Source organism: Muntiacus reevesi, chromosome 3 (genome assembly GCF_963930625.1).
Source record: "Muntiacus reevesi chromosome 3, mMunRee1.1, whole genome shotgun sequence".
Taxonomy (NCBI): domain Eukaryota; kingdom Metazoa; phylum Chordata; class Mammalia; order Artiodactyla; family Cervidae; genus Muntiacus; species Muntiacus reevesi.
In genome coordinates, this window is record NC_089251.1 from 117,146,009 (window position 1) to 117,167,860 (window position 21,852).

General features: G+C 52.1%; 2 protein-coding genes across 4 annotated transcripts in view; both read right to left on the reverse strand.

Moving 5' to 3' along the window:
- EIF4E2 (eukaryotic translation initiation factor 4E family member 2) overlaps positions 1 to 8,800 on the reverse strand; it is a 29,728-nt gene extending 20,928 nt beyond the window's left edge. For all 3 annotated transcript variants that reach the window (XM_065930348.1, XM_065930347.1, XM_065930346.1), the window contains exons 1-2: positions 8,664 to 8,800; positions 816 to 930 (exon numbers count right to left, since the gene is read on the reverse strand). In XM_065930348.1, coding sequence (XP_065786420.1) covers positions 816 to 930; positions 8,664 to 8,683 — 135 coding nt within the window. In that variant the 5' untranslated portion in view covers positions 8,684 to 8,800. The remainder of the gene's footprint in view (positions 1 to 815; positions 931 to 8,663) is intronic.
- A 1,773-nt stretch (positions 8,801 to 10,573) lies between these two features.
- On the reverse strand, positions 10,574 to 15,933 carry LOC136163157 (acetylcholine receptor subunit gamma). The gene is made up of 12 exons (XM_065927594.1): positions 15,879 to 15,933; positions 15,549 to 15,688; positions 15,236 to 15,280; positions 14,945 to 15,054; positions 14,266 to 14,421; positions 13,334 to 13,431; positions 12,842 to 13,042; positions 12,568 to 12,682; positions 12,267 to 12,381; positions 11,353 to 11,569; positions 11,032 to 11,165; positions 10,574 to 10,747 (listed from the first exon to the last, which is right to left on the reverse strand). Exons 1-12 carry the CDS (start codon positions 15,931 to 15,933, stop codon positions 10,574 to 10,576), a joined length of 1,560 nt encoding a protein of 519 aa, XP_065783666.1.
- Between the last annotated feature and the right edge of the window lie 5,919 nt (positions 15,934 to 21,852).

Genomic DNA, 21,852 nt, shown 5'->3' on the forward strand with positions numbered 1-21,852 from the left:
TACCTCCTACCATGAGTATTTATGCTTGTATCTCATCTCAATATATTCCCAGGCCAAACACTGCCTCCTCTATGACACCCTATCACTTGCTGGCTCATGACACTGGGCAAGTTGCTTAACCAGTTTGTGCCTCAGTTCCTTATCTGCAAAATGGGGAAAACAATAATGACCATCATCATGGGGCTGCTGAGAGGATCAAATTAACAGATGTGAAGTGCTTAGTACCATGCCTGACACACAGAAGTACTCAATAAATGACAGCCTAGGATTACTGCTACTGTTAAATTTAAGTGCCTTGATTCATGCTCACTCACCTGTGTCCTCTTAGCATGTAAAATGCCTGCATTTGGAATGTACTAAATACTGTGTGATAAATGCATTAATGATTGCTTTAATATTTCAAGAAAGAAACTGAGAGATCTATCTCTCGTTCTCTAAAATTCATTTCTTCCAAGTCACTTTCAGCCTGAATTATTACAGACTATAAGAGTCGAACATTCTCAGTGATGGGCAGGATTTGAAATACTGAGCAGCAGCTTCTGAAGCAACTAACACCCTTGCTAAATTCCAAGATTAATCTCCCCCGCCTCAGGCTCAGAGAATGTTGGAAATCGAGGCAAGAACTCAAGATCCTGTGGCAAGGGGAACCTTCAAAGTCCCAAGATGAACTCCAGTGATGCAACAATCTTTTTTGAGAACAAAATCAGATACTACAAAACAGGGTGTAATCAAGTTCATAAAGTATCCTTCAGATTTCACAAGATCACCAAGTCCCAAGTCCAAAGGCAACGACATCTGTGCAGCACAGAACTCACCTTCCTCTTGCTGCCGCTCTGACTCTTGTCTCGTTCCGTTTTTTCCTTCTCACCATCTTTCTGTGTGCTGTTTTCTTCATTCTGATCATGGTCCCCACTGTCATCATCTTTCAATCTGAATGGAAAAGCAAAACAACAGTACCCCATGATTGAGCTAATTCTTATTTATCTAACTTATTCTTGCTTATCTAAGGCCACCAAGTCAGATGAACCACCATGTAGCCAACCAGCATCACTCAAGTCACAGGCAATGAGGTGCCCATGAAAGAGGGAAAAGGAAATAGAAAGGCAACTGGGAGGATTAAGCAAAAATGAAAATGCACATCAGCTAATTTGTGAATTCCAGATAGCATCATGTTCTAGTTTTCTAAAAGTCTGTACAAAGAAGCAAGAGGTAAACAGTATAAGGAGTTGTTTTCTATGCCAAAAATAGTCAATAATGAGGAGAATTTCTGGATTTTATAACTTTTTCAGCATTTCAAGTGAACTTGAGAAACTTCCCTTTCTATCCTGCCACTTCTAACTATCTTTCCTACTGTTCCCCACTGCTAGGGCTAATCATTTAATTTCTAAGCTTAAAACTCTCCACTGTCCTGTGCCCTTCCATGTCCACCACGCAGGATATAATATAAGGAAATGTAAGATCCTCTACAACTCAACTATCAACTGGCATCCTCTTTCCCTCTCCCCGCCTCCCAAAGCAACCCAGATTCCCACATCTGTGCTATGTACAAATACCACCCCTCAGCCTAAGGCACCATCCCTCCCACATCTGTTTTTCCTATTAGATAGAGGGGGCCCCGGGTTGGTGTCTTATTAACTTTTGTATCTTCAGCAACAATGACAAGAAGATGCTGGATTGATGTTAAATGAAAAAGAAATGAAAGGAAGGAAGAAATGTCTTCTTGCCTTGTAAGTTCAGTCATAAAAACATCAGGTGCCACCCTTTCAGGAGCAGTGAACCTACACTTAGTGCTGTGTTTTGGTTTGCTATAACTTCAAACTCACTTATTTATGACTTAAATGAAGATGCTGTTTTGATATAAGAATGAAGTCTCAGTTCAGTTCAGTCAGTCAGTCATGTCTGACTCTTTGCAACCTCATGGACTGCAGCATGCCAGGCTTCCCGGTCCATCACCAACTCCTGGAGCTTGCTCTAACTCATGTCCATCAAGTCGGTGATGCCATCTAACCATCTCATTCTCTGTTGTCCCCTTCTCCTGCCTTCAATCTTTCCCAGCATCAGGGTCTTTTCCAGTGAGTCAGTTCTTTGCATCAGGTAGCCAAAGTATTGGAGCTTCAGCTTCAGTATCAGTCCTTCCAATGAATACTCAGGACTGATTTCCTTTAGGAGTGACTGGTTGGATCTCCCTGCAGTCCAAATGACTCTCAAGAGTCTTCTCCAACACCACAGTTCAAAAGCATCAATTCTTTGGCGCTCCACCTTCCTTATGGTCCAAGTCTCACATCCATAGATGACTACTGGAAAAACCAAAGCTATGACTAGACAGACCTTCATCACAAAGTAATGTCTCTGCTTTTTAATATGCTCTCTAGGTTGTTCATAGCTTTTCTTCCAAGCAGTGTCTTTTAACTTCATGGCGGCAGTCACAATATGTAGTGATTTTGGAGCTCCCCAAAAATAAAGTCTGTCACTGTTTCCATTGTTTCCCATTTGCCATGAAGTGATGAGACCAGATGCCATGATCTTTGTTTTTTGAATGATGAGCTTTAAGCCAGCTTTTTCACTCTTCTCTTTCACTTTCATCAAGAGGCTCTTTAGTTCTTCTTTGCTTTCTTCCATAAGGGTGGTGTCATCTGCATATCTGAGGTTATTGATATTTTTCTCAGCAATCTTGATTCCAGCTTGTGCTTCATCCAGCCTGGCATTTCACATGATATACTCTGCATACAAGTTAAATAGGCAGGGTGACAATATACAGTCTTGACGTACTCCTTTCCCAATCTGGAACCAGTCCATTGTTCCATGTCCAGTTCTGTTGCTTCTTGACCTGCATACAGATTTCCAGGAGGCAGGTAAGGTGGTCTAGTATTCCCATCTCTTTGAGAATTTTCCAGTTTGTTGTGATCCACACAGTCAAAGGCTTTGGTGTAGTCATTAAAGCAGAAGTAGATGTTTTTCTGGAACTCTCTTGCTTTTCCTATGATCCAATGGATGTTGGCAATTTGATCTCTGCCTTTTTCTATATCCAGCTTGAACAAATGAAATCTATCAGGATATTATGTGTAGTCATTCATACGCACTAGCAGGTCAGTAGGCGAGTAGCCCCTGCTGGGGGCTTATCAGCAAAAACAGATAAAGAAGGAAGCATGGTGAGGGGACATTTAGACTATAAATACTGAGTGTTGTGTGAGGAATATCCGAGTTTCCATCTGAGCAAAGTTGTCCTTTGCTGATCTTGCTCTCTGAAGATCTTAAGCCACATGCTCCTGCAGTGACCAAGGCGACTCTTTGGTGGGCAGTGGTGTCAAATCCTGCAGCAGTCTCTGAAGGGAAGGGACATTAGCTCTGCTGTGGTAAAGCTGCCTCCCTTAGCAGTGGTGACAAAATGTTTAGTGGCCCTGCAAAGATCAGCCTGCCCATCACCACCAGTGCTGGAGTTTTCTAGCAATAACTAACTTTTATTTTGGAGCTGGCAGCTGGACTTCAGTTCCTAAATGGCAAAGCCTTCTCACCCAGTGCCAATTCATATAAAGGTACACCTGGAACTAAATTTGGACCGTATTCCTTTCATCTCCCTATGCCTGGAACAATACTGTGAGTAACCTACCACTGGTTTTGAATATGTTATGCTATTTCTTTACTAGCTAAAAAGACATCAGCATGCTACTGGCTTATGAAATTACTTTAACTCCCACAGTGGACCTGTGTTAAATAAACTACTGGCAAAGAAAAATCTATCTCTGAGCATATTCTGTCACCCTCCAAAACAAAATACTAAGGCTCTCAGTGAACCTAAAATTCACTGGATCTAGACAAAAAGATAAATGGAAGGTGAATTCACAAAGATAGCAAGAATGCTGTTTAGTCTAGAGCTGGACCATCAACTTAGGGATCTTTTGTGAAATCACTTTTCTGGCCCTACCCAGTCACACAAAATTTGGCAATTCTCAGGACAGGCACTAGAAGTGGTCAAACTGTAACTCAGACACAGGAATACCTTGGAGCCATTGTGGGTTTGAGTCCACATCACAGCAATAAAGCAAGTATCACAAGAAATGGAGTCACACAGATTGTTTGGTTTCTCAATGCACTTAAAAGTTATGTTGACACTACACTGTAGTCTATTAAGAGGGCATTAGCAATACGTCTAAAAAAAGTACGTATCTTAATTCAAACCTTAGAGTGGACAAACTACATATGTGCTGGGGTGCCCGCTCTGCCCACTTCACAGCCCTGGCTGTAGGATACACTCCAGAGATTGTGCACTGTGCCACACCCAGCCCCAGCGCCTCCCTGGCCAAGGCAGGACAATGAAAGGCACTGGTAGCCCAGCCTGGCCAATAACCTATGCCTCAGTGCCTTCCTCAGATTCCTCCCTCAGGTCTTCATCCAGAAGGTGAAAGATCTTACAGATTCAGGAGTTGGGGCAGTTAGTCATATGAGTTGCATGTAAGAAAACCCATGAGGGAATAAAGACAATAAGCAAAAGCAGAGAAGGCCAGGAGGGGCCAAGGGGATGGAGCAGATGAGCAAAGAGTGGAGAGGAGAACAGGGTTTTTTGTGATGCTGTTATCTCTTTGGCTTCCCTGGACACCTAGAAGACCTAATGGTGTTTACAATAACTCCTTCCCCGTTACGAAATTTGGGTCCGCAGGGTTTCCTTTTGAAGCGGGGCCTGTCCTAGCATCCAAGTCCCACAACATTTACCAGCACACTGTGTGTATCAGATATTATGAATACCTGACACACAGTCTTTTCCCTCCTTTCCATCCAGTGGTACCAACCCGCCTGCAGTTCCCAGCCTCACCCCTCTGTTGTGCTCATCAGCCGGTCTTTCAAAGAGCTCCTCTTCCCCTACTTAACTTGTCCTTTAGGACCCAGACTAAGGGTCACTTTCTCTTGAAAATATTCCCTGATCTCTCTCTAGGCTGAGTTGGGACCCCTTCTTCTAAACATCCCCATATATTTATAAATGTTTTACTTGTCCTAGCTATACTGTCAGTTTTTTTGTCTCCCGATTACAAATATTTCATGAGTCTTTCTTTTTTTTTTTTTAATTGCTTAGGTCCAACATAGCTTCTAATTCTCTTCTTTAGGGAATATCCCAGGGACTCAAACCATTTCTCTCTTCTCAGCCCCCAACTTCCCACTATACCTTCTGGGGTCCTTTCCCTTCAATCTTGGTTGAAAAAGGGAACAGTTGCTCTAGCACCTCACATTTTGCCAGCTCCAAGCAAAGCATGTAAGTTTCTTTCTTTTTAGTGCTTTTGCTGCTAACCACTACTGGGAAACAGAAAAATAATATCAAGAATAATTATGTCAGAGAAGAAACAATGCTACTGAGACCCTGGTCCCCAGCTCCTGACTCCCTTCTAAAACTTTAACTGGAAACCCTAATAGACCTTCACCTAATGCTGTTATTTCTTGAGGGTGGAGCTCTGCTCTCTGGGACAACACTTAAGGCAAGTCATTCGCACCCTATCTTCAGAGGCTACTCTTTCTTCCCAGCTGGATGCTGGATTTGAGCAAAAATACTATCCAGGCAGAAATATCAGTGCTCCTTAGACACAGGCAGGCAATTAGCATCTGAAGCTATCCATGCTGTGGCGCCTAATCAGTTCACCAAGCTTCTGCCCAAGTATGTCCTCATACTCTGACTAGACAATTCACAGCAGGTAGAAAATTGGGCTAATCCACCTTCACATGTCCAGTATCAGGAAATGCGGGCAGAAAACAAACACATTTAACACATGGATTTCTAAAATCAAGGCAATACAAGGCAGAATAGTAAGTGCCAAATAAGTGGTTCAGATAGTAGGTAAGAATGGGCCAAAGCTAACAGAGAGAACAGGGACAAAATAAAATCTGGCACCTGGATTTGAAAACCAAGCTCAACCCTGTAGGGACTGCAGTACTTAGAAAGCCTCTTAATGGTTTTACATTTGAATAGGATCGAGAGCAATGGCACCTACTGACTTGATGGCAGGGGTGGGGTTAGGGGGCGGATTAGGTTGTGCGTGTAGGCCACACCGAAAAGGATACTAGAACTCCTCTGCAATCTGAGCCCATCAGATTAGACTAGAATACTCAAATCCAAGCACTGGATTTGTAGGACTCTGGCAAACTGAAACATGTCCACATGTCCTTAGGAGCCACGTGGTGAAGAGTATAGAGGCCAAACAGGCAACCAGTGGCCTACAAACTGCACTTTTTTGCATTAAAAAAAAAAACAAAAAACACCTAAGAGTTGGAGTGTTTTCTTCAATTGTTAATTTCAAATGAAAGACAGTTTACTTTTTTTCTCATGAATAGCTAGAAGACAGATGTTTAAAAAAATCTGGCTCAGTATAATGAATAGTTAATAACTGGAACAAATTAAAAATCCCAGGTTAGGGACTTCCCAGATGGTTCAGTGGTTGAGATCTCACACTTTCAATGTAGGGGGGGGGGCTCAAGTTCAAACTCTGATCAGGGAACTTAAGTTCCCACGAGCCACAGGGCACAGCCAGAAGAAAATAATCCAGGTTAATTTTTGTCAAGATGTGCTTGAACCAACGTTAAACAACCTGGGTATGAATCTCACCATATGTGGCCCTTCCTGCTGTGGGCAACTTATTTCATCTCAGAGAGTCTCATTTTCCCTATTTGTAAAACAAAGTAACAAGATCCCCCTTACAGGGTTGTTTGAATCAGTGAATATGTGAAAAGCAGCAAAGTGCCTATGGAAGCCATTATTGCCATTCTCAAATTAGCTTAATGCAGACCAAGAAATGGAGAAGGAAATGGCAACCCACTCCACTGTTCTTGCCTGGAAAATCCCAGGGACAGAGGAGCCTGGTGGGTTGCTGGCCATGGGGTCGCAGAGTCGGACACGACTGAAGTGCCTTAGCATGCATGCATGCGTTGGAGAAGGCAATGGCAACCCACTCCAGTGTTCTTGCCTGGAGAATCCGAGGACAGAGGAGCCGGGTGGGCTGCCGTCTATGGGATCGCACAGAGTCGGATATGGCAGAAGCGACTAAGCAGCAACAGCCCAAGAAATGATTTGGGTAGGAATGGGCCAGATGACCCATAAAGTGTCTTAAGGTGAAATTTTGATTTCTTCAGTTTGGTGGAGAAAGGAGTATAAGGTTGGCAGAAAGATCCACTGAGGCAGGACTTCAATCTAGAGCTAAGACTTGCAGGGCTTAGGATGGGGTTTTTGTTGTTCAATCACTAAGTTGGGTCGGACTCTTTTGCAACCCCATGGGCTATAGCCTGCCAGGCTCCTCTGTCCATGGGATTTACCAGGCAAGAATACTGGAGTGGGTTGCAATTTCCTTCTCCAGCGGATCTTCCTGACCCAGGGATCAAACCTGCTTCTCCTGCATTGGCAGGTAGATTCTTTACCAGTGAGCTACCAGGGAAGTCCCTGAAGATGGGGGGTGGGGTAGTGGTAATCAGTATAGAGATGAGCTCAGCTACACAGTGGGCTACAGAAGCAAACTCCCAAGACTTTTTTCAAGTAGTAGAGCCCTTTCAGCAACCAGGAAACATTCCTGAGGAGCTGCCAAGAGTGCTGGAATCCAGAACTTATGAATTTGCACACCAGCACTCACTGTCCTGGAAAAACTCCTATTTCCCCTCAGCAACAGTGGGTCACAAACTAAATTAATGGTAATTCCACTTCACATGTATCTCTATTTAACACTTTACAGAGTACCTTTAAGCGTTGCTGAATGTGATTTTATCCTTATCACACCCAGTGCAGCAGCAAGACACTAATCACTAATGCGGTTTGGATTAACAGAGACTCAGAGACTGGGTAACTTTCCTGCTGTCAAATAGTTGGTAACTGGTGAGTCTGAGGCTGGAAATCTAGGTCTTCGGAAAAGAAGAAAGATTGACTGCTAGACTATTAGAAGAAAGCCAAGAACAAAAATCTACCTCCAGATACAATCGCTGGAGGGAAATGTGCAAAAATATTATGCATTTCCTTTCTGCACCTCCAAACTGTTTGATGCTGAAACTAGCACTCAAACAATAGATAAGGTTCACCCGTTGGGCGAGAAACTGAGTTCTGGGAGAGTGTTTGGAAGGGGGGTAAAAGAGGAGGAAGAAGAAAGGAAGTAGGAAGGATCTCAGGAAGACGATGAAAATTCCCTAAACAGCAGCCGCTGCGCTAAACGCGACAGCCACATTACCTCACTGCATCCTCGCAACTCTATGACATGGGCTGTTATGGTCCCTACTTTGCAAATGAGAAAACTGAGACTCAGAGGAGAGGTGACCTGCCTAGGCCAGAGAGGTGTGTGAGAAAAGCTGAATTCAGTGGCAGGGCGGCCAGGCTGCGGAAACACCTAAACCGCCGAGGTCTCCGCCCCTCCACGCCGCGGGTAACCCGCACTCGGGCGGGGCGTCCCAAAATCTCCTTCCGGGCCGCACGGCCACCTCCTGCCCACCGGACACCGCACTTCGCCCTGGGTCCATACGACCCTGGGGTCCCCGAGACCCCTGCATCCCTCGTCCCTAACCCCCTCATTCCCGCTGGGCCGGCCAGACCGCAGCCCGAGTCAGAGATTGTGGCCTGTGCCGCAGTTTGCGCCGCCTGCAGTCCGGGCGGGGGTGGGCGCAGAGAACAGTTGGGGGGAAGGGGCCCTGGGGGGCGGCCACGCGCCACTCACGCGTCGAACTTGTTGTTCATCCTCTCGCCGCCACCGTCGCCACTGCCTCACGAAGTGACTTCCGCTCCCCCAGGTCCCTCCGCCTAGGGTCCGGCCACTTCCGGTTGCTCAGGGCACAGCGGAACGTTGGCACGTTGGCCGGGTAGGGGGCGGATATCCCGGGACGCCTTGCTCCTGCGCAGAGGCGCTCAGGTTTGGCGGCGTGAAGTCGGGTGTCGGTTCCTGTCCCGGTCCTTGTTCCTGCCTGCTGCCCGCTCGCCCGCCCTGCTTAGCCGAGGGCGTCCTGAACGCCTTCCGAGACGGGCAGCTCCGAGTCGCTGAGGGAGCCGGCTCTTGCTACAAATCCCGATTCTACCTGCAGTTGGGCTGCGCGATCCTGAACTGTCTCCTAACCTCCCTGACGCTGTTTCTTTGGTACTAACCATCCTTTGATATACTACCCGTATCTTCACGTTGCCTTGTGGATTGATCGAGATAATCAGTGTCCAGCTCTACACAAAGTAGCCCTCAATAAACGGTAGCTATTGTTCATCTTTGCTTACTTGTGCCAGGAACTACAGAGCTCCTCTCCACCTTCGGAGGCAGTCAGAGAGGGTGAGAGATTCACCCCAGGTGGCTGAGCTTCTAAGAGGCTTACAGGAACCAGCAGTGGTCCCTCCATCTTCGAATTACCCGCTGCTCCAAATACACAGCAGTGTGTGCAGTGCACACACACACACACACACACACACACACACACGCTCCGGAGTAAATGCAATGAACCTGCTGATGAGTGATTCCGAAAGCCAGCAACCCTGGCTATTTCCAGGGTCTTGCTCCCTCGCCCCAACAATATCCCATTGTCAGGACACTGTAACATTTTTTAAATCTTCACCAGCACCTTTGATCCTGTGATGAAGGTAGATAGGAACTGATATCTGTGCCCATATTTACAGATGAAGACACAGGTTCAGCAAGCACAAATGTGTCTTGTTACCAGCAGAACTCAGGGATCAGGCTCCAGCCATACTCTAAAAGCATGCCCTTACCGACACCTCCCCCACCCCACCTGCCCCAAAGAACAGCTAGCCTCCTTGTTTCCTAACTAGGGCCAAGGGAGGCTGGTCAGGGTCTCCTCTCAGGATCCTTACTTCCCTCCCTGGCTCTTTCTTGTCTTAACCATCCCTTCGGACCAGTGCAAATTCCCTGGCCTTTGAGAAGAGAAGGGAGAGGGGTCCATTTTCCAAACCATAGTACTTTCTTAGAATGTCTAAGATTGGGTCAGAGTTGGGAATTCTGAACTCCAAACCTTATTTATCCACCATTGTTCTGGCAAGCCCCTCTTACTCTAGGCCCCAATTTGCCCAACCTAAACAGAGGGGAGTAGTGATTCTTGCTTATCTGTAATGCTATGAGGAGCTTTTGAGAATGAAAAAAGGGAATAAAACTCATAAAATGTTTGGTGCCTACAGCCCCCATAAAGCAGGCAGATGCCACCTGGAGTGGGCTGCCTCCCTTCAAGAGAGCATTGGCCGCCACTCTTCATTTCTCTCTTGACTCCTCTCCTTCAAGAGGCTGCAGGGAACTTGCAAAAGGAAAGAGAGGCCCAGGCCTGGAGGGCTAGGACCTTGTCTAGCTGGGGATAGGATAAACAGAGTCCTTAGGGTTTCAGAAGCGATGGGAGTTGACAACACTTTGCTGAAGTGAGGAGAGTGCCAGGACAAGCAAGCCAATGCCACGTGCATGCTGATTCCACTAGCACACTCTGCCCACATCCCAGCCCCAACCACTCCGGGGTTCCAGCTCTGTCTCTTTATTTCCCCAGCTTTTCTCACATATCCCCCAAGAGTGTTTCCCAAAGAGTATACTCATGACCTCAGGAGCAGAACACAGCTGATAAGACTCCACGTGGCTAGCAGTGATCGGTCAGCTCAGTCAGAGGAGGGCAGATAGGAGCGGGGGTCCCCAGGAAAAGGTAGGGCAGGCACTCGGTTGTAGTGGGCCATGAGGAAGATGCCAGCAGTGCCACAGACAAAGAGCGAGAGCATGGCCAGGAAGCAGACTCGATCCAGCACTCGGCCCACCAGGAACCACTCCTCGTTCCCCTGAGGGTGGAAGGCAAGGTAAGAGATGACCAGAGGTGACACCAAGGCTGGATCTCTGGAGCATCCTTAGCCATCCAGCAGGCTTCTGCTCTTCATTTCCATGAGCCCTGCTCACCTACTTCAGGTCGGACTCTGGCCTTTTCCATGGTCCCATGGTGCCACTCCCAATTCCACTTTTTCCATGCCATTGCCATACCATGGCCACCCCACTCATCCTGCCCCCATCTCAGGTCCAAGTTTGCACACTAGGTGTGCAAACCACACCCCACTCCCTGCTGACTTACACTGTCAAAGTGTGTCTGCTGGTGCCGGGCACGGGCAATGACGTTGCAGGCCTCCACGCAGGCCTGGATGGCCGGGGCAGCCTGCTTCAGGCTGCCACACCACTCAGGGCTCTGCCCTGACTCTGGACCTTTCTCTGTTGATGATAAAGGGTAAGGTCTGGGAGTAGAACTGGGGAGGAACAGTCGAAAAAGTGGCCCCCGCTTTCTTAGGGACCCCAGCCCCTCTCTCTCCAAACTGGACGTTTGCCCACCCCTCATCTGCAGTGCCTGGCACATTGGTCAACAGACGACCCTTCCTGTCCATCACATCTCCTGCCTTACCAAGCTTCTCCAGCGCTGCCCTCACCAGCCCATTGCGCTGGCGCTGCCGGAAGAGAAGTTCACTGCGGGGCAAGCAGAGGGCTACCTCCTCCCCAGCTGTGATTGGCCACCCCGAGGAGGATCCATTCTGTAGCCGGGGCCGGGCATCCTGCACGGCCACTGGGGCCAGTGGGCGAACGTGCATCCGCAACAACTGGGGCAAGAGCTGCAGGAACACCTGGAGAGATGTTGTGTGTGGCTTAGCCTAGTGGCCAGCAGACCTTCCTGGGTGACCGGGATTGGGAGCAGAAGGTGACGATTGGCACAAAGAGTTCACATGATGGGGGCCCTGAGGCAGCCCGGCAGGGGCAGTGGCTTGGCCCTGCTATGGCTTACCTGTTCTGTGCCAGACACTGACCAGGGCCCCCAAACTTTTGTGCATGTCAGAATCACCAGGACACTTGTCATAAACATAGGTTCCTGGGTTCCACCTCTGACCCAGCATGTCTGGGGCAGGCTTGGGAATCTGCCTTTGTAACAAGGGTCCCAGCTGACTGCTTCAGGTGGGCTGCAGCTCACACAGGCCCTGGAGCCACTTGACCCAGGCAGAATCCTGCCTCCACTTTCTTGCTGTGTGACCTCGGCAGGGCTACTTAACCTCTGTGTGCCTCAGTTTCCTCATTATAAACTGGAGATGAGACCAATATCCATTTCACAGAAGTCTTATGAAGGTTAAATAAGTTAGTATATGTAATATGCCTACTGCAGAGTAAGCACTGTATATTACTCTTGATCCATCTGGGCATGTGCTTCAAGATACACATGGGGCCGGTTTGCTGCTGAACGTGGTGGGTGAGGAATGTGCCCAGGGCCAGGAGGGTGTGTGAACAGACAGGGCAGGAAGAGGCTGAAGTAGGCAAGGGTAGGGAGCTTGCCTTGCGGACCCCTCGGGCCATGGAGTGTGTGTGTGGGGACCTCAAAGACACGTTGAGCACGACCACAGCGTTCACGACAATGAGGATGGTCACCACCAGGAGGAAGGTCAGGTACCTGCAGGGCAGGATAGGCAGGTGGTGGGGCTGGCTGCTTCATCCCCAGATACCAGTCCCACCCCTAGTGGCTGATTCCCCCAAATCCCTGGGATTGAGGAGGGTGGGGAGTGGCCAGAGGGCAAGTACCCTGCACCCCTGAGAAGGCAGGAAAGGAGGTGGGCTCAAGCACGAGAGCCAGCCTTACTTGCTGATGAGCGGCACTGCCTGGGAGGTCTCGGGCACCTTCTTGGCCACGAGGAAGAGGAAGACGGTCTGGGCCAGGAGCACGTTGATGGCGACGGTACACTTCTGGCCCCCCGCTGCCCATGACCAAGAGGCCCTCAGAGCGGATCTCAACCTCCCCACCGTGGGACAGTACCCTCCCCACAAGGAGTCCGTGCCCCTGGTGGCAGGTTCGGGTGCCATTCTGCCCTCCCTGCTCCTGGTGCCGCAGGCCCCCTCCCACCAGCACTCGGTACCCTTGGCAGGAAGGAAGTAGATGAGGATGGCCACGGAGGAGATGAGGACACAGGGCGCGATGATGTTGATGACGTAGAAGAGGGGCTTGCGCTGGATGAGCAGGTAGAAGACGACCTTCTGGTGGCCTGCCTCCTCGGCTGGGGCTGCCTCGTCCAGCAGCATCTTGGCTGGCCGGTGCCGGATGGCCCACTCCCCGTTTTCTGCGGGCAGCAGGCGGGGGTGGGCACAGGGGCTGGGGGCGGGCCGATCCCGGCAGCCCACGGAGCCCAGTGCCCACAGGAAGCACCACTGTGCGGGGATGGATGCTTGACGCCCCTCCCTCCAAAACCGGAGTCACTATCAATGCGGAAGATCAGCTTTGCCGGGCCTTTAAACAACAGGCTTTTATGGTTCACAGGAGCTTTCACCTTGAGTGACACGGGAGGGGGCGTGGTCTCGGCCTGGCCCCGCCCCCACAGCCAGGTCCTGCACAGACCTTGGATGGAGATTACCTGTGAAGGCCTCCGGGTCGATGAAAATCCATTCGATGGTCTGACCGTCTTCCTGGCTCAGCTGCAAATTGATCTCATTGGTGCTGTAGGTCTGGGACCTGGGAGATGGGGGTGGTAAAGAGGATAAATCGGAGTGTGTGTAGACTCACCCAGGAGGTCACACAGACCATCACCTGAGGGCAACTGAGAGCAGTTTTGCCTCAAAAAGCTCAGTCAAGAATTTCTGAGTTCTCCACAAAACCTTGGCAGGAGATGGGGCGGGGCGGAGCAGGGCAGGGAGTCTGGCTCTTGAGGTTTGGGGAAATTATAGAGTTTAAGGACCAGGAGGCTGAAGCTCCAGGGTGTGCCTCCTAGTAGCCAGAGCTCTGGGCCACCCAGGGTCCCTTCCTTCCATTGCCTCCAGGGCAGAAGGGGCCAATGGTGAGAACAGGAAATACAGCCTGTACCTCTCTGATGTGTTTTTACTGAAGAGGGTCTCCTGACAGTTTCCCTTATTACACACACACACACAAAAAGACTGCTTCTCTAAAATACAGGGAACCTATCCCACAGACCACTGTCCCCCCATTGATGGAAGAGGACACTGAGATAGCCCCGGTCTCTCTGTGGGTCTGAGGGTGCAATGGTCTAATGCATGTGTGCATGTGTGCGTGCACGTGTGTCGTGGGCGTGTGTGTGCCTTCTCACCCACCCACCACAGTCCCTGATGGTTGTCTTTGGCGCACAGGCAGGGAAACTGAGGCAGTGAAGGAGGATGAGTGAGGGGTCTGGGGCTTAGCAGGGAGGGTCGTGGGCATCTCCAGATGTCTGGGTCCCAGGGAGGTGGAGCCCGGCTCCCCACCCCTGGCCGGAAGCCTTGGGTCCCCACCTGGCCAGGACCCCTCTTTGATCGGCTCGGAGAACCCCCCACCCCCGTGCGCGGGCCTCCTCACTGGAAGATGAGGGAGCAGTTCTGCCAGTCGAAGGGGAAGTAGGTGACAGAGACGGGGCAGGAGGAGCGGAAGATGGCCGGCGGCAGCCAGTACACACAGCCGTCGGGAGACACGAGCACGTTGCAGTAGAGGGCCACCTCGAACACGCCGTCTACGCTGCGCACAGGCCAGGTTGTGGGGCTGGGGGCCCGCGCCCCGACAGCCCCTGCTAGACTGAGACACCCCCCACCAATCCTGACCAGTCCTCTGCCCTGAGTAGATGGGGCCCGGGGACACCAACCCTTCCCAGCCACCAACCATACCCCTGCCTGGCCCCCCTCCACCCGGGCTTGGGGACCACTGCCTCCCCCAACAACCTCCCTGCAAGGCTCCCTAGCCCCAGCTCTCCTCCATACGGGTCATGACCACGACCGATGGTGGTTAAGCTCCCCGCTTGTCCTGTGCCTCCCGAGGGAGCTGTCCTTGTCCCCAGGGTAGCGGGGAGAGCAGCCACCCAGGCGGCCCAGCCCTGAGGCTGTGGAGCTGGGGCTGGATCAGTGCTGCTGGTTCCTGGGCCCCACCCTTAGTCCCCACACCCTGGCGCCCTCAGGGGCCCCAGCCGCACCCGTTGTTCACCCGTCTCTTTCCCGGAGGCCCCCTTGTCCTGCAGGCCCTGCCCTGCCCGGGCCCCCCTCCTCACTTGTTCTCCAGCACGATGTCTGGCCGCCACACCATGGTGGACGGCACCCGCAACACCCATAGGCCGCCGTAGTCTTGAGGGTCCCAGCGAAGCCGGTAGTCACACCACTGCTGCAGGGGGAGGGGCTGCCAGACCCCATCCCACCCCCAGGAACCAGGCCCCTGCCAGGGGCAGGGGTGGGGCGCGCAGAAGAGGCAAGATGGGGTGGGAGGGGAACAGGCAGCTCTGAGGGGCCTCGGGGGCCCAGAGTGGGGCTGATGGAAGGAGGAGGGCAATCTAGTGGCTTCTTACCATTTCTATCCAGACGTTGGTGGTGAGGGCCTCCTCTCGCTCATTCTGGGGGTGCAGGACAGAGGGCAAAGCCCCCATCATGGACTGACTCCCCAGATGTCCCTACAAGACCCCAGCCTCTTGGGCAGCCCCCACGGGAGTTGGCCAGCTCCCTGGTGGGTTGCCCAAGCCCTGTCTCTCTCCACTGTGGGCCCTGCCTGCTCCTGCCTGCTGGAGCCACCCCTTCACTCCCCAGTGGGGTCCCAGGGGAGCAGTGGGCTGTCATCCCTGCCCCCACCCCTCAACACACACACACACACAGGCCTGTGCTCACCAGGGAGATGAGGTTGGTGAGGGTGAGCTTCAGGCTGACATTGACCACGTCCAAATCGTGTTCGGCGGGCCTCAGGTCGGGGTTGTAGCCTTGCATCAGGTCCCCGAGCAGACGCTCCTCCTGGTTCCGGGTCTCAGCCCCTGGAGCAGACAGCGGTGAGCCTGGGACACAGCCTCTGGGGCAGATCGGGAGGGGGTGACATGGAGAAGTGGGGAGCTGGGGAGTGAGGGACAGGCCTCAGTAGCGCCCCCCCCCCCAGGCCCTCCGTCCCCTGAGGCCTTGGGCTCCTGCTCCCGGCCTCCCCAGGCCCCAGACCCCCTGTGTCCACACCCAGGCAGATAGCCAGCAGCGGCAGAAGGAACAGCGGCCTCTGGCCCCCGCTCATGGTGCCACGGTTCTCTGGTTCTCTGCAGGGATGGGGTGGGACTGCAGTTCCCCCCCGGGGCTGGGGGTGCAGCCTCCAGGGCTCATGTAACAGCCCACATTCTCCCACCCCAAGCCACTCCGGCCAGGCCAGCCCAACCCCGCCAGCTGTCTGACCACAGCGTTGCCAGCTGTCCCCGCACGGACACAATGCTGGGCTCAGATTACCCAGGCTGAGGAGGACGGAGGGGCTCCATCTGCCCAGACCGTCCGGCCTCTGTCCCCACTCTCAGGCTTAGTTGACCCAGTCTTCTGTCCGCGTTCCGGCCGGGGGCTGAGAACACAGCTGGGGATAGATGAGCATGGGATATAAAGGCGGAGCACTGAGGAAAGATCCCAATTGGGGCTTCCTCCGGCCTGGTCAGGATTTGGGGAGGTGGGAACGCTGATGGGTAAACACGTTTGGTGCTTGAGTTTCTGTGTCACGTGGTTGAGGCCCCCAAACCTGAATGCAAATGAGAGCACCAGGTGTTGGGGTCCCCCGGTCTCTGAGGCAGGGAACTCAAGTCTGGTGAGCTTTAAAGGAAGGGGGACCAAGGAAGATTTGGGACACAGGCCCTAGGGAATAGGACAGCCCCTGAGTAGGGGCTCCTCAGTGGGGCCTCAGCATCTGTGAAATCATCCACTCATGGAGTCCCCAGCTTGTGGGGGGACATAGCGAGGTCAGGGGGACCCAGGGATAAGCCTGAACAGCTCATGAGAACTCACGGTCCAAGGAGGAGGGGGACGGCAGGCAAGATGAAGTGTCTGATGAGGGGACCCAGAGGGCCCAGAAGGGCTTCCCTCATAGCTCAGTCGGTAAAGAATCTGCCGGCAATGCAGGAGACCCAGGTTCGATTCCTGGATTGGGAAGATCCACTGGAGGAGGAAATGGCAACCCACGCCAGTATTCTTGCCTGGAGAATCCCCATGGACAGAGGAGTCTGGTGGGCTACAATCCATGGGGTCCACAAGAGTCACACACGACTTAGCGACTAAACCAACCAACCAAGAGGAGCCAGAAAACCAGTCCCATCTATGCTGTGGATTGTGGTCAACGGGAGGGCGGGCCGAGGCTGATCTAGGCACCGAGGGCCCTGCTGCCAGTAAGCCACCTGTCTTCTGACCAGCTATTCCCAGCAGACAGCTCAGCAGGACCCAGTAGGTGGGCAGGTTCCCACACGTGCCGCCCACCCTTTGGCACGCTGGGGGAAGGCTGGGCGAGGTCTCTGAGGGCTGGAGGGAAGGCACCATCAGAGGATGTGTCCTCCTCCCCCCAAGTGAATGGCGTCTTTGGTTATTTCAATGTGTGACAGTGAAGCAGAAGTCAGCCCACCTGCCCCGTCCTTGGAGATCCAGGTGAGGTTGGCTCAGACCCCAGCCCCCTGCATCGGGCCACAAGGCCCTCCTGTCCTTGTCAGGACTTCGGGGTCAGCGGGTAACAGTAGTGCCCCTGCCTCCCCTGAACTCCCTCGATCTCGTGTTTGGTCCTGCTCCGGACCCTGCGCTCGGCTTTCCTGGACGACCCCGTCCCCAACCTGAAAAGCTTCGCTCTCACCACGCATCTAGGTGTGTAGCCCACTTTCCCTGGCGTTTACAAAGCCATTTTCCCACTTCACCCCCGGTTCCCCCCAGACTTAATTCTGTCACCTGCTTTGCAAAGCAGTACCTCTCCTCTTCTCTGTGCTAAGTTGCTACAGTCGTGTCTGACTCTGTGATCCTATGGACTGTAGCCCCCCCTCAAGCGCCTCTGTTCATGGGATTCTCCAGGCAAGAATACTGGAGTGGGTTGTCGTGCCTTTTCTCCAGAGGATCTTCCCGACCCAGGGATCCAGCCCATGTCTCTTAGGTCTCCTGCATTGGCAGGTGGGTTCTTTACCACTAGCGCCACCTGGGAAGCCCACCTCCTCCTCTCTGCTCACCTCCAAGACGATGCTTTGCCAAATATCATTAATGGCTTCTTCCCCATAATCATGGACCACCTACTGCCCGCCCTCCTCCACCACCCCCAGGCATAGATGGTCAGCTGATTCCCGACATTTCTGACTTTCTTCCCTACAAGTGTCTGGGAAGAAAAAGGAACAGTCTGGAGAGTGACTTCCCTCTGGTAGGAACTGTACCTCCTTCTTCTGGACGCAGATTTTAACTCCCGGTTTCTCCCCTTCTCTCTGCTCTGGGAGGGAGGTCTCCTTGGTGATCTAGGGGCATCTCTGAGGACTGGCAGTTTCTGCCCTGGAGGTGTTAAGGTGGTGGTATGGGAACCATCGGACTTCCCTGGTGACTCAGTGGTAAAGAATCTACCTGCCAATGCAGGAGACTTGGGTTCAATCCCTGAGTCGGGAAGATCCCTTGGAGAAGGAAATGGCAACCCACTCCAGTATTCTTGCCTTGGAAATCTCATGGACAGAGGAACTTGGCAGGCCACAGTCCACGGGGTTGCAAAGAGGCAGACGTGACTTAGAGATTAAACAACAACAGCTTCAGTTCAGTTTAGTTCAGTCACTCAGTCTTGCCCGACTCTTTGTGACTCCATGAACTGCAGCATGCCAGGTATTCCTGTCCATCATCAACTCCCGAAGTTTACTCAAACTCATGTCCATTGAGTCGGTGATGCCATCTAGCCATCTCATCCTCTGTCGTCCCCTTCTCCACCTGCCTTCAATCTTTCCCAGGATCAAGGAACAACAGCTTGGAACCCAGTAAGAGAAAGCCTCCTGTAGTCCTCACTCACTGTCTAACAACTCTGCCACCTTCTCCTCCAGAGGCCAGAAAAGCAAAATGCTCATTTCCCAGTCTCCCTTGCAGGCGAGGCGGCCTTGTGATGACCTCTTGATCGATGGGGTGTCTGCTGAAGTCAGCTGAGCGGTTTCAGCTTTTTCTTCCTGCTAAAAGGGTCAGAAAAGCCTGACCCCTTTCCTGCCTTGAAGATGATGTGAAGTACGGAGCTGTGGCAATCAAAGTGCTACCCAAGGCTTCAGGCTGGAGGACAAAGTCAGCAACGTGAAGGAGGGAGGGCTGGGCAGAGAGCACAGAGCCGGGTCCCTCACAGCTTTGTGGGGGCGGCTGAGCCAGGGAAGCAGCTGCCGTCTCGAGATTCTTCCCATATGAGAAAGAGGAAACCTTGATGTTTAAACCATGAGTCTTGGGGATTTTCTGTTCCTTATAGCCCAGCACATTTTCCTGATGGATTTATCGCCCTTTGAGAGAGGGTGGGTGGCTGTGCTGGCCTGGGGAAAGTGTGTAGGGACTCTGTCTGGTTTCATGGGAAGCTGGCCCCCTGTGGGTGTGACTTCCTGGGGAGGGAAGAAGATGGGGTTCCATGTCACCTGGAGGGTGGACCAGTCCTGACAGCACCCTGGGGTTGGAGTGCTGGGCAAGTGGGTGCTGTTGGGGGACCCACTGTGACCCTGGGAACCTGCTCAAGAGGCATCCTTAGTCGGGTGGGGCATTTGGGGGCTGTGGCTCAGCTGGTAAAGAATCTGCCTGCCATGTGGGAGACCTGGGTTTGATCCCTGGGTTGGGAAGATCCCCTGGAGAAGGGAAAGACAACCTACTCCAGTACTCTGGCCTGGAGGATTCCGTGACTATATAGTCCATGGGGTCGCAAAGAGTCGGACATGATTGAGCGACTTTCACTTCACTTCTCCTCTAGAAGGTTTATAGCCAGCCACCTGAGCAGGCTTGACACTGAGGCCTTGCCATTGAATTGTGTAAGACTTGCTGCAAACAGAGCCACCGTGTGGCAAACAGAAGCAACAACAGTGGCCGAGGGATCTGATTTCAGCCTTGCTGCCCTGACACATCTCTGAGTGGGCTTCCCAGTGGTAAAGCACTGCCTGCAATGCAGGAGACGCCAGAGACACGGGTTTGGTCCCTAGGTTGGGAAGATCCCCTGGAGTGGCAACTCACTCTAGTATTCTTGCCTGGAGAATTACCGTGGACAGAGGAGCCTGGAGGGCTGCATTCCATAGGGTTGCAAAGAGTCAGACATGACTGAGCCTACACACACACTATTTAGACATCTCTGTGCATGAGACAGAGACCCTTCCCGAGTTGGTGGCCAATTCTAGGGAAGACCCAGACTCCCTGCTCATCTGAAAGGTGTAAGTCTAAGCTAGTTTTCCTATTGAGAGGGGGTAAAAACTAAAGATTTGTACCTTGAATTTTTGGAAGGTTCATATTGGACAGCAGAAGTAAATAGGGTCAATTTTGATTTTAAATAATTTCTCTTCTCTTCAGTTCCATGGAAAGATTAAACATCTTTCCTTCTATATACCTGAGCTCACGAGGTCACTGATTCCCTCTGAGGGATGTGGGCTCAGCTGTGAGTCTCAAGCCTGCACATCAAGGAGGTGAAGAATGAGGTTTTCCAACCTGCCTCAGTCCCCTCTCAGTTACCATGCCAGGCCTGGATGTAGAAGGCCCCTGCGAGCGCCCAGGGGCCTGTTCTCGATGACTGAGGCCCACGAATGAAGAATGAGATAAAAAGCCACCCCTTAAATTTGCAGGACACATGTAACTACTGTGACTCCTCCTGGCAAATTTGATCTTCAGAACACCTCATGAGCCGGACTTAAGACACACTTTGCAGATGAGAAAACTGCAGCTGAGAGGTGAGGGGTGATTGGCCCAAGGTGGTCACACTGCTAGTGTAACCCCAAAATGTTGTCTATCGATACAACAGACGTTTACTGTCTCACACAGTTTCTGAGGGTCAGGAACCCAGGAGCACTTGAGTGGGTACTTCTGGCTCAGAGACTTTTGGGTTCATCTGAAGGCTCCACTGTGACCGAAGGGGCCCCCTCGGCTGGAGGATCCACTTCTGAGGTCACTCACAAGGCTGTTGGCTGGAGGCCTCAGTTCCTGGCTGCGTGGACCTCTCCACGGGGCTGCTCATCATGCCAGCCGGCTTCCCCAAAGTCAGAGAGCCAGCTGACCATGAGTGAGGGCATAAGAGCAAGCGAGCGAGAATGTGCTGTGACGTCTTTCACTATCTACCCTCAGAAGTGACACACCATCACTCTGTCTCAGTCTATGGGTCACAGACTACTGGTCTTTTGTTCACAGTACCAATCTTGGTACTGGGTGGGAGGCGCTGCCCAGGGTGTGAGTACCAGGAGGTGGGGGTCCCTGGGCCACCCTGGAGGTAGGCAACCACACAGAACCACATCCTCAAAGAATTTGGCCCTTGGGATAGGATTGGTGGGGGCTCCCTTTGGGGTAGAGTTGTCAGATTTAGTCAGATGTAGCAAAATAAAATAGAGCATTCCTAGTTAAATTTTAATTTCAGATAGACAATGAATCATCTTTTTTTTTTTTAAGTATATGTACGTCCCAAGTCTTGCCTTGGCAACCCTACTTTGGGAGAAGGAATAAGTACCCGTCCCTGGGGGGATGGCCAAGTCCCGAGGCTTTCAGATGGTGCCTCTGACCTGAGCTGGGCAGGCTGATCTGTGGCTTCTGTGGATGGTGAACCTGACCTTTCCACACCTGTCCTCGGCTTCCCAGAGGGACCCAGAGAGAGTGGCCGAGGCTTAAAAACCTGGGGAAGGCCATTCTGCAGTCCTAAGGCTCCCATGTCTGCCAAGAAACTCCTTCCCTAGTAGATCTGGAGAGAGAGGCAGCCCCAAACTCGGCTCCAGGTGGGGCCTCAGACGCCCAAGGCTTAGGGGTTGGCAAGAAGGGGTGCTGTTGGAGCAGAGGAAGAAAGATCCAGGATCCCACCTGCTCCACCCCCACTTGGGGGAGAGGGAAGCTAGAAGATGCCTTGGTCTCTCTGACCCCTCACAGAGCGGTCCAATAGGCCGGCTCCAGTGCAAACTCCCTGGTCCCTAAGCCAGCCCCCTGCAGGCGTGTGTGCTAAGTCGCTCAGTCCTGTCTATTTGCAATCCAATGGACTGTA

Coding starts and splice junctions, on each gene's coding strand:
- LOC136163157 (XM_065927594.1), bottom strand. CDS start 15,933: ATGAGCGGGGGCCAGAGGCCGCTGTTCCTTCTGCCGCTGCTGGCTATC. Junction 14,422..14,944: donor GACATCGTGCTGGAGAACAA/GTGAGGAGGGGG, acceptor GCCTGTGCGCAG/CGTAGACGGCGTGTTCGAGG. Junction 11,570..12,266: donor TGGCCCGAGGGGTCCGCAAG/GCAAGCTCCCTA, acceptor ACATCTCTCCAG/GTGTTCCTGCAGCTCTTGCC.